At 40.8% G+C, this 14,343-nt stretch overlaps 1 protein-coding gene across 4 annotated transcripts in view; it reads right to left on the reverse strand.

Moving 5' to 3' along the window:
* Nucleotides 1-14,343, reverse strand: part of DLC1 (DLC1 Rho GTPase activating protein) — a 417,446-nt gene that overhangs the window by 386,763 nt on the left and 16,340 nt on the right. For all 4 annotated transcript variants that reach the window (XM_054029697.1, XM_054029698.1, XM_054029700.1 and 1 more), the window contains exon 2: nucleotides 12,322-13,486. In XM_054029697.1, the coding sequence (XP_053885672.1) occupies nucleotides 12,322-13,377 (1,056 nt within the window). In that variant the 5' untranslated portion in view covers nucleotides 13,378-13,486. The remainder of the gene's footprint in view (nucleotides 1-12,321; nucleotides 13,487-14,343) is intronic.

Below are 14,343 nucleotides of genomic sequence, written 5' to 3' on the forward strand. Positions count from 1 at the left end.
AGAACTCTCCACAATAACTCTAAGATCTCTTTCTTGAGTGTTAACAGCTAATTCAGAGTCCATCATTTTGTATATATAGTTGAGATTGTTTTCCAATGTGCATTACTTTGCATTTATCAACATTGAATTTCATCTGCCATTTTGCTGCCCAGTCACCCAATTTTGTGAGATCCCTTTGTAACTCTTCACAGTCTGCCTGGGACTTAACTATCTTCAATAGTGTTGTATCATCTGCAAATTTTGCCACCTCACTGTTTACCCATTTTTCCAGATCATTTATGAATATGTTGAACAGTAATGGTCCCAGTACCGACCCCACAGGGATACCACTATTTCTCTCTCTCCATTCTGAAAACTGATAATTTATTCCTACCCTTTGTTTCCCATCTTTTAACCAGTTACTGATCCATGAGAGGACTTCCCTCTTATCCCATGATGGCTTACTTTTCAAAAGTCAATTTAAATTAAATAATTTTTTTTTAATTATTTTTTTTCAGAAACCTAGACCTGCTATGTGTTTTGGTGTAATTTGCATTATCCGTATGTTAAATTTGCATTATCCTAACAAAACATTTACTTTATTCATATCTCTTTTATATGTTGCAGGTCAAAGTGAAAATGAAAAGACAAAAAACAATGCAACAATTTTTCCACTCAAAGACCTCAAAAACTAACCAAGGTGAAGAACACATCAAGAACCAAGAATATATCAACATGTCATCTGAAGGTCAAGTGGTATATCTACATCCGATCAGTCTGAAGCATAAATACAGCTACCTACTGAAAAAACAGTGTCTCCAAAACCTAAAGGCAGTTCACGATGTTTGTCGGTCAAAGTGTTCCCATTTATCGAAGTTACAAAAGATGGCTACCGGTGCACCTCTTGCAAAAAAGCTTATGAAGAAGGAAAGCTTCCCAATGCTATAATTGGTAAAAGTGGAGGAGCTTGGTTTGTCAAACTGATCAGCAAAGCCAGTACTGACAAACTACGTGAAAAGGCTGCAAAATACCCAGCCCTCTGGAGTGCATCAACATGCAGAAAGCCTTATAACCCCACTTTCAAAGCCAATTTTAGAAGTACTTAATGAGACTGTTAAGAATGCTGGAGACACAACACAGTTCACGTGAACAAACATGGCTGTGGCATCCTACTTTCTATTTAAGCAAGAGATACCACACACTACAAACTGGAGGCCAATTTTAAGTTCATCCTCAAGTTGAACACTGGTTCCGGACAAGACCAGCAAATGCTCACTATCTTTCTCCAAGAAACTCAACTGACTGGCTAAAAGCATGCGGTGCAACAGTGAAAGACTCAACAGTTGAAAAAGTGAAGAACTGTCTCACCACATTCAAAAAATTTGCATACATGGCTGATGAATGCACCGATGCAAATGGGCATCAAGTATTAAGTCATTGTGTACATTATCTTGATATCAGGGGTAGGCCAGTAGATGCATTTCTATAAGCTCAAGTTATAGAAGACACATTGGCTGCATCTGTGACAACCCACATCTTAGAAGAGTTAAATGCTTGTCAATTGGACCCCAAAGAGATGGCTGCTTGTGCATTTGATGGAGCTGCAAACTTCTCTGGAAGACATGGTGGAGTACAAGCTTTGCTCAGAGAAAAGTGTAACCCTAATCTCTCCTATACACACTGCAGAGGCCATCTACTCCAACTAGCACTAGTACAAGCTGCAGAATCTTCAAAAGACATTTAAAAAGCTATAAATTTAATGTCTTCATTATATTCTTTTTTCAGCAAGAGTCCAAAAAGACTGAATATCTTGGAAAATATAGAAGATACACTGGGACTGAAGTTCAAATTAGTACAACCTGGGAAAACCTGCTGGCTTTCTCATGAGCGATCCTTGGCAGTTGTCTTAAAATTACTCCAGCCATTATTACTGGCTTTGGAAAGTATCTACCAAGATGGGATGGATCTAAGTAGTGAGGCTGATGGATTACTTTTGCTACTACGTTCAGAGATGACTATTGCCATTCTCTCTCTCGTAAATCTATTGTTGAAACCACTTGGGTCATTAAACCATGCCATCCAGGCATCTGCTACAACAGTAGTAGATCTTTGTCCAGCAATAGAAGCTACGTTTGGATCAGAGAGCTATCCATTGAAAAAGTACTGGAAGAAGCAAAGACTTCAGTCCAGAAGTTGACTAATGAAGACATTTATATTGAATCCTTAAATGAAGAAGAAAAGAAGTGTTTGTTAAGACAACTGAAAAAGTACATAGACTTGATTCTTAAAAATCTACAACAGCAACTTCTGGATTCTACTCAACCTCTATGTAGCTTTTACAGATGCCTGTCCTATAAAACACCAACAGCTGAGTGGAGTGAGGCACTACCAGCAGTGGGGCTGCCATGTGATCAGGACAGAATAGAGAATTTAAACACAGAGTGGAATATCATATGACGAATGAATGAAGATTTGACTTCAACTTCTTTTTTATCACCACTAGTGGCTTGACCTGATCTTTGTGCTCTGTTTCCTGGGATGAAAGAAGTAGGAATTCATCTCTTGCTACTTCCAGACACAACAGATACAGTTGAGTGTTCTTTTTCATCATTGAATAGAATTTTGTGTTCTGAAAGAAGCCGCCTTCTGCTTGATCATGTGAATGAACTAATGAGCATATCTATTGAAGGAATGGAAGTACCGGACACACGAGAAGCCACCAAAGATGAACACATTGCATTCAAGAAGTTCATTAACAGAGTTGCGCAAAATTATAACAAGAAACCAAGAAGGATGTAGATGTCGTGCTTCATACAAGGCTTGAGTAACCAACTTTAATTTGTGTGATGATTTTAAAACATGAGTTAAATCTAAGAAAATGGTCATGAAACATTTTCCAGTTTTTACTATGATGCCCACCTTCACCCTCACAGTCTCACTCCTCATCGGCCCTGACACACACACACCTGTAAATTTGAACACCCTCCCCCCTAATTTCAATTCCTGGGGAAACCACTGGTAATGAAGCAATTGTAGACTGTGGCTGTACAGAGTTTATGAAACTTTAAAACAATGAAACAGTTACACCTCTACCCCGATATAAGGCTGTCCTCAGGAGCCAAAAAATTGTACCGCATTATAGGTGAAACCGTGTTATATCGAACTTGCTTTGATCCGTCGGAGTGCATAGACCCGCCCCCCCCGCGCCCTGGAAGCACTGCTTTACTGTGTTATATTCAAATTCCTTTTATATCGGGTTGCCTTATATTGGATAGAGGTGTATATGTTTCAGAACCTTCTGGAAGCACTGGTTTGAGATGCCAGGGCACTGTTTTTTCAGTGCAGTGGTGTTTTTTGTATTTTCTTCTCAACGGGTTACCCATCCCTTCTTCATATCATCACAACCCAGTTTATAGAGCATTATGAGAAGTATTTTGAGGGATGCATAATTATAAATTTCAGAAAATGGCCTGTAGTTACAAGTGCAAATACATTCACATGTACATATAACATTACCACAGCTAAGGATACAGCCTCAGCAACTGCAGGTGCAATTGACTATTTTGATGTGTAACAGTTCATTTGGGTGTGTACTTAGCATTTTCTGAAAATCTGGTCTTAAACTAAATTTTACCATGGCAACTGAGATTTACCCCAGGGTGTATACTGTCTTGTGTGCTGGATTTCCTCTGGGACTTTTGTACAATCAGAATACGTGTGTGTGTGTGTATGTGCATGTGTGAGAGAAAGTGAGAACGAGCGCATGCATGCTGTCTCCTAGGCCAGACGTGGGCAAACTACGGCCAGTGGGACCGTCCTGCCCGGCCCCTGAGCTCCCGGCCGGGGAGCCTAGTCCCTGGACCCTCCCCCAAAGCCACGTTGCCACACGGGTCGTGCTCTGGCCCGCCGCTCCCACTGGGCAGTGCAGCTGGCTCTGGCCGGGTGTCATGGCTGCGAGCTCCTGCTGCTGGTAAGGGGGCGGGGAGCGGGGGTGTACTAGGGGGTAGTCAGGAAGGAGGGGGTGGTTGGATGCGGTGGAGGTTCTGGGGGGGCGATCAGGGGATGGGGAACAGGGAGAGTTGGGAGTGAGAGTCCCAGGGAGCCTGTCGGGGGGCCTGTCAGGGGGCGGGGATGTGGATAGGGGTCGGGAGGGCAGTCAGGGGACAGGGAGAAGGAGGGTTGGATAGGGGACGGGGGTCCTGGGAGGGGACGGTTATGGGGCAAGGAACAGGGGGGGTTGGATGGGTCAGGGGTTCTGAGACGGGCAGTCAGGGGGCAGGAAGTGGGAGGGGGTGGGGGCCAGGCTGTTTGGGGAGGCACAGCCTTCCCTACCTGGCCCTCCATACAGTTGTGCAACCCCGATGTGGCCCTCCGGCCAAAACATTTGCCCACGCCTGTCCTAGGCTTTTCCCCCCTTCTCTTTCTCTGTTCCCAGTATTTTCTTTTGCTATCAGATTTATGAACAATCCTTCAAGCAGTCAGCTTCATTAATCTCTTATAAATAGGATTTCTCTTTTACATTGACATTGCTGCCTAATGTCTCCTGCCTTTTTTACTTACAATCTACTATGAGCTAAGTTGACCAGATGTCCCGTTTTTATAGGGACAGTCCTGTTTTTTGGGACTTTTTCTTATTAGGTGCCTATTACCCCCCACCTCCTGTCCCGTTTTTTCACAGATGCTATCTGGTCACCCTACTACGAGCTCCTAGCTTCTTGGACACTTATGGATGTTAATACTTCTTCTTTATGCTCTGTTTGCTGGATCACAATTATCTGTTACTTTCTAAAAATATTGTATCATTACATTGCTCTGCTCTATGAACCCACTCCTTACTCTCGTACAAAGACATTTCTCTAGCACATAATCTTTCCTATTTGACTCTCATTCTGAGTCCGTTCTGCTCTTAATTAAAAATAAATAAAAATAGTAGATATAAAATGCTTTCTTCTCTTACTAGGGTTCTGAATGGATCAGCCAGTAATGCACTACGAAAGGGTAAATTAGAATACATAGATGGCTCTCTGGCTAAAGTCCCCCATATATATTGTATCCTCTAGATTCAAAGTTGGTCCCATCATTTTTGTCTTGCTCTTCATCAAGCCAAGATCTGTTCTGTAAGAGAAGCTTACTGCAGTTTCTTCTTTGTTTTAATCTTTATGACTCTCATCCATAATGTTTTGTATTTAGCCTTGTCATTATCCAGTTTCTTTCTTTCAATAATTTAGGGTAAAAGTTTGAAAAGTACCTAAGTAATTTAAGAGTCTAAGTCCCATTTTCAAAAGTGACTTAGGCACTCAGGCCAAAATTAAAAAAAAAAAAAAAATGGTATTAGGCATTGTTCCCCTTAGCATTGCAAGGCTTAAATATCTCAGACAGCTAACTCCCATTTTGAAAAGTGAGTTAGGGCATGCATGATTTTGAAAATCCTAATGAGTGCCTGCCTGCATCTTTAAGTGCCTTTAAAAATCTGGGCCTCATGAGCCTAAGTCCCATTTACTTTCTATGAAACAGACTTCTGATATCTAAGTCATTTTTTAAAATGGGACTTAGGCACTGTCATAACTATAAAGGGAAGGGTGTAACAGCTGTCCTGTGTACAGTACTATAAAATCCCTCCTGGCCAGAGACTCCAAAATCCTTTTCCCTGTAAAGGGTTAAGAAGCTCAGGTAACCTGGCTGGCATCTGACCCAAAGGACCAATAAGGGGACAAGATACTTTCAAATCTTGGGGGGTGGGAAAGGCTTTTGTTTGTGCTCTTTGTTTGGGAGTCGTTCGCTCTTGGGACTGAAACGGACCAGACATCAATCCAGGTTTTCCACATCTTTCTAAACAAGTCTCTCCTATTTCAAACTTGTAAGTAAAAAGCCAGGCAAGGCGTCTTAGTTTTACTTTGTTTTCTCAACTTGTAAATGTACCTTTTACTAGAGTGTTTATCTTTGTTTGCTGTACTTTGAACCTAAGACTAGAGGGGAGTCCTCTGAGCTCTTTAAGTTTGATTACCCTGTAAAGTTATTTTCCATACTGATTTTACAGAGATGATTTTTACCTTTTTCTTTAATTAAAAGCCTTCTTTTTAAGAACCTGATTGATTTCTCCTTGTTTTAAGATCCAAGGGGTTTGGATCTTGATTCACCAGGAGTTGGTGAAAGGAAGGAATGGGAATGGTTAATTTCTCCTTGTTTTAAGATCCAAGGGGTTTGGATCTTGATTCACCAGGAGTTGGTGAAAGGAAGGAGGGGGAATGGTTAATTTCTCCTTGTTTTAGATCCAAGGGGTTTGGATCTTGATTCACCAGGAGTTGGTGAAAGGAAGGAATGGGAATGGTTAATTTCTCCTTGTTTTAAGATCCAAGGGGTTTGGATCTTGATTCACCAGGAGTTGGTGAAAGGAAGGAGGGGGAATGGTTAATTTCTCCTTGTTTTAGATCCAAGGGGTTTGGATCTTGATTCACCAGGAGTTGGTGAAAGGAAGGAGGGGGAATGGTTAATTTCTCCTTGTTTTAGATCCAAGGGGTTTGGATCTTGATTCACCAGGAGTTGGTGAAAGGAAGGAGGGGGAATGGTTAATTTCTCCTTGTTTTAGATCCAAGGGGGTTGGATCTGTATTCACCAGGGAATTGGTGAAAGGTTTCTCAAGGCTTCCCAGGGAAGGGAATTAGCTTGAGATGGTGGCAGCGGACCAGACCTAAGCTGGTAGTTAAGCTTAGAAGTCTTCATGCAGGCCCCCACATTTTGTACCCTAAAGTTCAAAGTGGGGATACAGCCTTGACAGGCACTTCTGAATGTTTTACCCTTGGTAAATACTTTTTAAATATAGGGTCAGGCTTTCAAACCGAGGCATAACATGTGCGCCTACAAAATTGCAAGCACACCTGAAATGCCCTGAATTTTCTTATGCAAAGCTGCATTTATGTCCAAATCAGGTTATTGAACACCAATCTAAATTTAGCTTTGTTATCTTGGAAAAGTCCTTTGAAAATGAAATATGCTATTTAAGTGCTCTGCTAAGTACCAGTTTGTTGGCATCATTACTCCATTTTCATATGCACATGGGGAAAGGGCAGGGATGTGTGGTGATTGGATGCATGTGCACTCGTTTGTGGTCCCCGCTATTGAAAATGTATCCCATAATTCTAGTCTTCCTCCTTTTATGCTTTTTCTGTCTCTTAGATCAATAATACATATGCCAATCTGTGCTGTAGCTATAGTCGTATTCCTGGGGTGAGATTTTCAACGGGCTATAAAAGTTTTTGGTTATGTTGGGCATAAATGTAGAATAAAAAAATTATTATTCTATTCTGCATCACTGTTTTTTAAAAGCTTTTTCCATTTGTTAAACTGCCAAACCCTTGGAGCCAGCCTTATTTTGAAACACTTAATTGAAGAGGAAACGCTACAAAACTGGAGCTATTGCTATGACAACAAGTAGCCAGTACCTGCTTCTGGTAAGCCACTGCCAGGAAGGTAATAATAATAATTTACACAAATGCGTTGTGGTCTCCCATGAAGAATAAATGTTTCCAAACTTTATAGATTTTTGTGATGACAATCACATTTTTTTCTCTTGAGACAGAAACCTACATTCTTTTTTTCCTCCATAGTCCAGTTCTGAACAGTCAACTGTAATAAGATCCCCTACTTATGCTCCATTATTGGTCTAATATGGTGGTAATTTGAAGGGCACCTCATTTGTCAGCCTAAGGCAAAAGTCTTTGGAGGCTGCAATTCTACACCCCAATCAGAGATGTGTGTATGCTGGCAAATTTCATTGCTAGTGGTGTATGTTTTAGAGAGAGACTGAAGAAAAAAAAATATACAAGACAAAACTATTCAGTTTAGCCATCTCTTAAACCACCCATAACTTTCTACAGCTCCTGGTATGCTCCATTCCATAGACCTGTCTCAGATCTATCTCTGTTTATGGCAGGTATTGAAGTCTAGTACAGCCTGAGAAGACACAGATTTTACAGCATGGCTATGGTCAAGAGTTCCATAACTCCACAGGTGATATTCTTTGTTATTAAAAATCTTGTTAACCCACTGTCAATTTACCAAATGTCACATATCTCCCATGAGGTCTAACTGAATTTCTGAGCTTGCCGAGCTCTTATGTGCCACATAAGAGTAGCTTAAGTCTTGCAATGCTACACAAGAGATTATGCAACTATAACTTGAACTGAAGTTACTGCCCTTCCAACCTTGTAAGTTCCAGATGGAAGTATCAGAGCTGAGAGTACTGGCCAAAGCAGGTCTTGAAGCATGTCTCCAGGGTCCTCCAACACTGAGAGAACACCTCAAAGTCTGGTCTGCCATTGAACTGAATAACCAAAAGGTTTGGGCATCTCCTCAGATATTTGGATAAGTAGGATGTACGGTGTTCTCAAACCTCTATAAAAATGGGTTCAAACAATTACTATGTTTTTCTTTACCCTGTGCAGACATACAGTGCGACTAGTTAGTCTCATTCAATCATTTATTCTTTTGATATGTAATGCTGCTAATAAACATCGGTCCTATGTTTTAGATGTCCCTACATAATAAGCTGCACACTCAACACAACACACAATAAAACTACTCAAATATCATACTAATCAGCTGCCATGCAACTTAAACATTGTATAACTACTCCCATAACAATAAAGGCACCTGCTATTGCTCAACAAACCACCATCAGAAAACAGGCTAAAAATATAAGCTCTGATGAGTCAAGGGAAGAGGCAATTTCCAGAGTCATGAAGAATGCCATAATGGCAGCTCCTTTCCATTTATAACATGGGGGGGGTCAAGTTCAAGCATTTCAATGAGTGAAACTGTGACAGTACACGTCTGTCATAGTCAAAGCAAATGATTAAGCTGGAATTTAATGCTGGTGAAATGTACCTGACTGGCAGTCTTGGAGGTTGAGACCCTGTATTTATTTACAGAGCAGATATAGCACAGGCAACAGCAGAACAAGATTCCCCACTCCGTCACCCTAGGGTGCTTCAACCTGGACAAGCAGGGAGCATCTCTGGAAGAGAGAGGGTAGTTCACTTGCCATGCCCATACATTTTTTGGCCTCTCACTTGAGGGTGCGATATCTTATGTCAGTAAGGGCCAGATTTCTAAATATATTTAGATGCCCATAGAAGCAGATAGGGGCCTAGAGGAATTTTTGAAAGTGCCTAGGTACCTAAATACCTTTACAAATCTGGACCTAAGTGCCTATTATTATTATTATTAGCAGTGATGTGGACACTTATTTATGGGGCACTGGACGGAGACCATCACATTTATTTCATATTGGACAGCAAACATCCACAGCTAGTGGTGTGTGTTAGTCCTTAACTGCAGTATTTAGGCTAGGTTGAACTACTGCCCTTGAGAGAAAAGGCCCTATATCCCATTACCAATCCCTTAAGTCCCCCAGCCACTGCAAAGCAAACACTTGACTTTTATGGTTGGTTTCAGTTTCAAGTCTGTTTTCTCTCCAGTGTTTTGTTCTCGTTATAAAAGTGGTTTTCAGTGTCATCTTAGAAACATGGCACATTTTTATTAGCGATTGTTGTCCCTAGAGATGGGCAATATCATCCTTGTAAAATATTATAAGATTAGATTTAAATGATAAAACCATCAAGGTAGGAACACCATTAGCAAAGGGATCTGCACATCTAGAGAGAGGGAGAATATTCATACTAGGAAGCAGGAGCAGATCAGACCTCTTCCTTTTAACCAAACCTTTTCAAGGGCAGGTTAAAAAAGGTCGCTTGAAGCAGGCTTCCATTGGCTCTCCCCAAAATAACCTCCAAGCTCCCTTGCTCTTTGGAACACAACCCCTTTTCAGTTTCCTCATGCATATGACTTCCGGTTCCTTCCTTCCATGTGGCTGCCACGTCCCCTGAGACATTTTCCATTCTCCTTTCCAACAGTCTCTAGTTTGCTTGCTTGCCTTCCCACAATTTCCCAACTGTCACCGTACTCCACTGCAGTATTACTGGGATCTTCAAAGATTCTTGCTTTTTAAAATACCTATTGTAGCAACCACAAACCACAAGTATACTCATGCTGCACACTGCATTTAAAAGATATTCTGCATACTCCTATTGCACATAGACTAGTATATGTATATATATGTCAGGTGGAAGCATCTTAATCAGATCACATTGCATTGAAATCCCATTGTAAGCATTACTAATCACACACTGTATTATCTTAAAACAATGATATGGTCTCAAATAATATGAATATATATATATGCTGTAAAATTAATCTGTTTAGCTGAATAAATTATATACACACACCAAAATTAGCAATTGCATTTGGGAAAAAAATGATTATTCAAAGTCTATGGAAATCAGTTCTTGACTGTGTGGCTTATCTGACAACTATTACCACTTCAATGACACATATCCCAGAAGTAATATACTGAACGCAGAATTACTGAGGGCATCATAATAGCACCAGCCAGTGCTAATGAATCAATGCAGTGATATCACCCATGGAAATAAAAAAGGCAGCATTTCCAAGTGTTATATACAAACCCTCACATATATAGATAGCTAAATGTGAAATTGTAAGGATTTCAGGGGTAACTATGGCAGGTCAGAGAGAACTAAAAAGGAAAGAGTGAACTAACAGAGGTAAGTCACAAATACTGTGACTTTAAATCAATGTAACAGTTATTACAGAGTTATGAAGTACAGCATTTGACTCTAAAGCAAGACTGGATATGAGAGTTTCTAGAGCCTTTTGTAAAAGCTACATATAGCTTCCAACCATAACAAAATCTTACTGAGTGTTAATGTTACCAAACAGTGTACACAAGGGAGTGATAGCCACAACTCAAGATGCTGTGTTGGCATACAGCAGTTTGGACATGCTGGTTCATGCTTCAGAGGTTGTGATTTAGTGAAACAACCACTAAGACACTGAAGATCTTGTCTGATGGTAAAACCACAACTTTATAGAAACCAGATTTCTGAAAAAAGACAAGACGAGCTGGGGATTATTGTTCATTGAGGATGTTAGCAGATAGATAGGCAGAGAGAAGAACCACCAATATGACATAGGTATTGGATAGAGAGAATAAAGGCTTATTTACACTGTACGTTAGTCTGCACTAGGAGGGTGTCATGTGCTACTTGTACTGTGTGGATCCTGTTGGCACTCACTAAAAGTTATGTAATGTGCATTAATGTGGTATGATTTGAAACAGGAGTAAATTAACACACACTAGGGAACCGTTAGTGAACCCCACCAAGACCCACACCAGCCAGCTAATGTGCAGGAGGCTAGAGTGCATTGGAATTCACCCCCTTGTACTAATACACCGCATAGACAAGCCCTAAGCAACACAGCCAGCAGAAACAGACTTAGGGCCCAATCCTGCAGTCCGATGATCAGCAAATCCCTCCTATGGAAGTCAATGTGAGTTTTGCTCCTGCTGGGATTGTGGGATCTGGCCCTTAGGCTAGGTCTACACTATTGGGGGGGGGTCGACCTAAGATATGCAACTTCAGCTACGTGAATAGCGTAGCTGAAGTTGCGTATTTTAGGTCAACTTACCTGGCTGTGAGGACGGCGGCGAGTCGACCGCTGCCGCGCCGCCGTCGACTCCGCTTCCGCCTCTTGCCATGGTGGATATCCGGAGTCAACGGCAGAGCCATCAGGGATCGATTTTATTGCGTCTTCACTAGACGTGATAAGTCGATCCCCAATAGATCGATTGTTACCCGCCGATCCGGCGGGCAGTGAAGACATGCCCTTAGAGTTTTGGAATTATTCTCTTTTCCCTGTCTGAAGAGCCAGTGAAGTTTTCTTGTTGCTCTCAGTCTGAAAACATCAAGAGCTTCCTCTATCTTCATACCAGCAACATTTTGTGAGAACTCGCTCATGGGGCTTTGCTGGAACTCAAATAGCTGCTTCCTGTACTTCACAGCCCCAATAATAGACATTTTAGAATTTCTTTTACAAGTTTGTAACATTTTCCTCCCCATCCCTTTTAAACAAAGGTCCTATACAGCTGCAGACATCACTTATATCTAAACACTACCTCTGATATTTGGTACTAGCAAAGAAAAAAAACCCAAACAACAAACAAACACCACAACAAAAATATATATATAAACAAATATAAGGAACATACCAAATTCACAAGACCGTAATTTTCAGATCTAAAAATGAGTTTGCATCCATGTGGCATGTTTCCAAATTGTTTTGCAGAAGCATTTGCAACACCTGGCATCCACACAACATTCTGAGTGATATTTACCTTACTGCTTCAATAAATCAGCCATGAGATTACATGAGAAAAAGTTGACAAAAACTGAAACCAAACCCCGTAATTTGTGTACATCCTACCTTTCTTTTGCGCAGTTTCACTTGATTGTCTGTAGATTCATGGGTGGACAGATTATCCTTCAAATGTAAATATTGCGTGCCTTCCACTGGACTGATATTTGTAAGGCATTTTTTTTCAGGAACCACTTGAGGTTCTGTGTAACCACTTTCATCCAGTCCATTTTCCATTGACATTATATGGGAACTGAGAGGAGATTGCATAAGGTAGTTGCTGGAGTCTGCTTTTGAGAATGGTTGTCTACCACTGCCAGTATACAGACCAGGAGAAAACTCACCCTGGACCACGTTATAGTCAGCCTTTTCATGCCTATCTTTAGGAGCATCACATTTCCTACGCTGTTGTGCAATTACAGCAGTATGAAGCAGCTGTTTCTCAGGCATAATTTCCTTCACATTTAGAGAACTGGAGAGATTTTCTCTTGGGGCATCTATTACTTCATTTAAGCCTTTATAATTACAAAGCTCCAGGGTTTTCCCAATACTGCCACAAATGTCCTCTTCTTCCTTCTCTTCGTTGGGGACTGTGTCATAGTCAAGTTCATCAATATCTCCTATTGTTTCAGAAATGTTAGATTCCCTGTTTGTTTTAATCATTGCTACCATATTTGTTAAGGAGCCTGCTCCTCCTAAACTCTGCTCTTCATCTGTTAGTTTCCTTCCAATAGTGAACTGGTGGTTAACTTTATCCAAACAGAGGTTTGAAACATCGTCATCATCACCATCAGAAATATGGACCAAAGTTTCTGTGCTGGCCTCCAAAGAAAGAAAATGCTCCTCATCCTCATGGTTATCATTTTCATCCACCTCTTTTGAAATGTTGCTAAGCAGCTTTGCAGGGAAGCCAATCAGTTCTCCACCATGACAGCAGTCTGGTAAAGAAGCACATTTTTCTTTCCGGTCCACATTCAAAACTTCATCTTTTTCCATACTTTCTTGAAAGTTATCAGCTACAAGTCCATGATGACATGCTGTATTATACTCAACAGAATTAAAAGGCAAGCCCATCCACTGGGTCACATGTTCTTCCCAGCTTCTCTTTCTGATTGCTAGAGACATGTCATAACAGTTCAGCAACAGGCTGCAAGGTACATTCTATACAGGACCAGAGGAGATGTCATGACTGCAATGAATTCCAGAGGGAGAGAGAGTTTCATCATTTTAACATCTGTAAGAAATGAGAGAGATTGGGTTATTGATTCAACTCTAAGAAAGACCCAAGAGTAGGAACAGTTGAAACAAAAATGTAAAAGCAAAGATAAGAGCATGGGGTTGGAAGGGAGGAATTTAAAAGGATGTTTTGTGAAATAGCTTTAATAGTTATCATACAAACTTGATGGCAGCTATGATTTAGCATGGCTTACTTTCTGATTACTCTCCAATATCAAGCAAACAGAAATGGTATAAACAAGCTAATAGACAGGCAACTGGCTTCATGGGCCAGATTTTCACAATGAGTCTCTCTTCACTATTTCCGTCATAAGATATCCATTTCCATGGTTACAAAATGTATTAAATCTTGTGACTCCTGGAACACAAAGTAAGTTTGCATTTCTTCTTCATGAAAAGAAACCCATTTAGTGCAGACCTCCAGTTACTGTCTGAAGACTTGGATCTGAAGTTGATGATTATTCAGAATTTCACAAATGTTATAAACCTCTTTATTGTGCTGCTAAATTTCAGCCCAATCCTGCAGCCATTTACTTGTTGTCATTCTTATTAATATGAGTAGTTTAATTGGTTCCAATGAGACTAGTTACAGTAGTAAGTATTACATCCAGAAGAGTTTTCAGGATTGGGCCTGTCATAACTATAAAGGGAAGGGTAACAGCTGTCCTGTGTACAGTACTATAAAACCCCTCCTGGCCAGAGACTCCAAAACCCTTTTCCCTGTAAAGGGTTAAGAAGCTCAGGTAACCTGGCTGGCATCTGACCTAAAGGACCAATAAGGGGACAAGATACTTTCAAATCTTGGGGGGGGAAGGCTTTTGTTTGTGTTCTTTGTTGGGGAGTGTGTTCGTTCTC

Source organism: Malaclemys terrapin, chromosome 5 (genome assembly GCF_027887155.1).
Source record: "Malaclemys terrapin pileata isolate rMalTer1 chromosome 5, rMalTer1.hap1, whole genome shotgun sequence".
NCBI lineage: Eukaryota > Metazoa > Chordata > Testudines > Emydidae > Malaclemys > Malaclemys terrapin.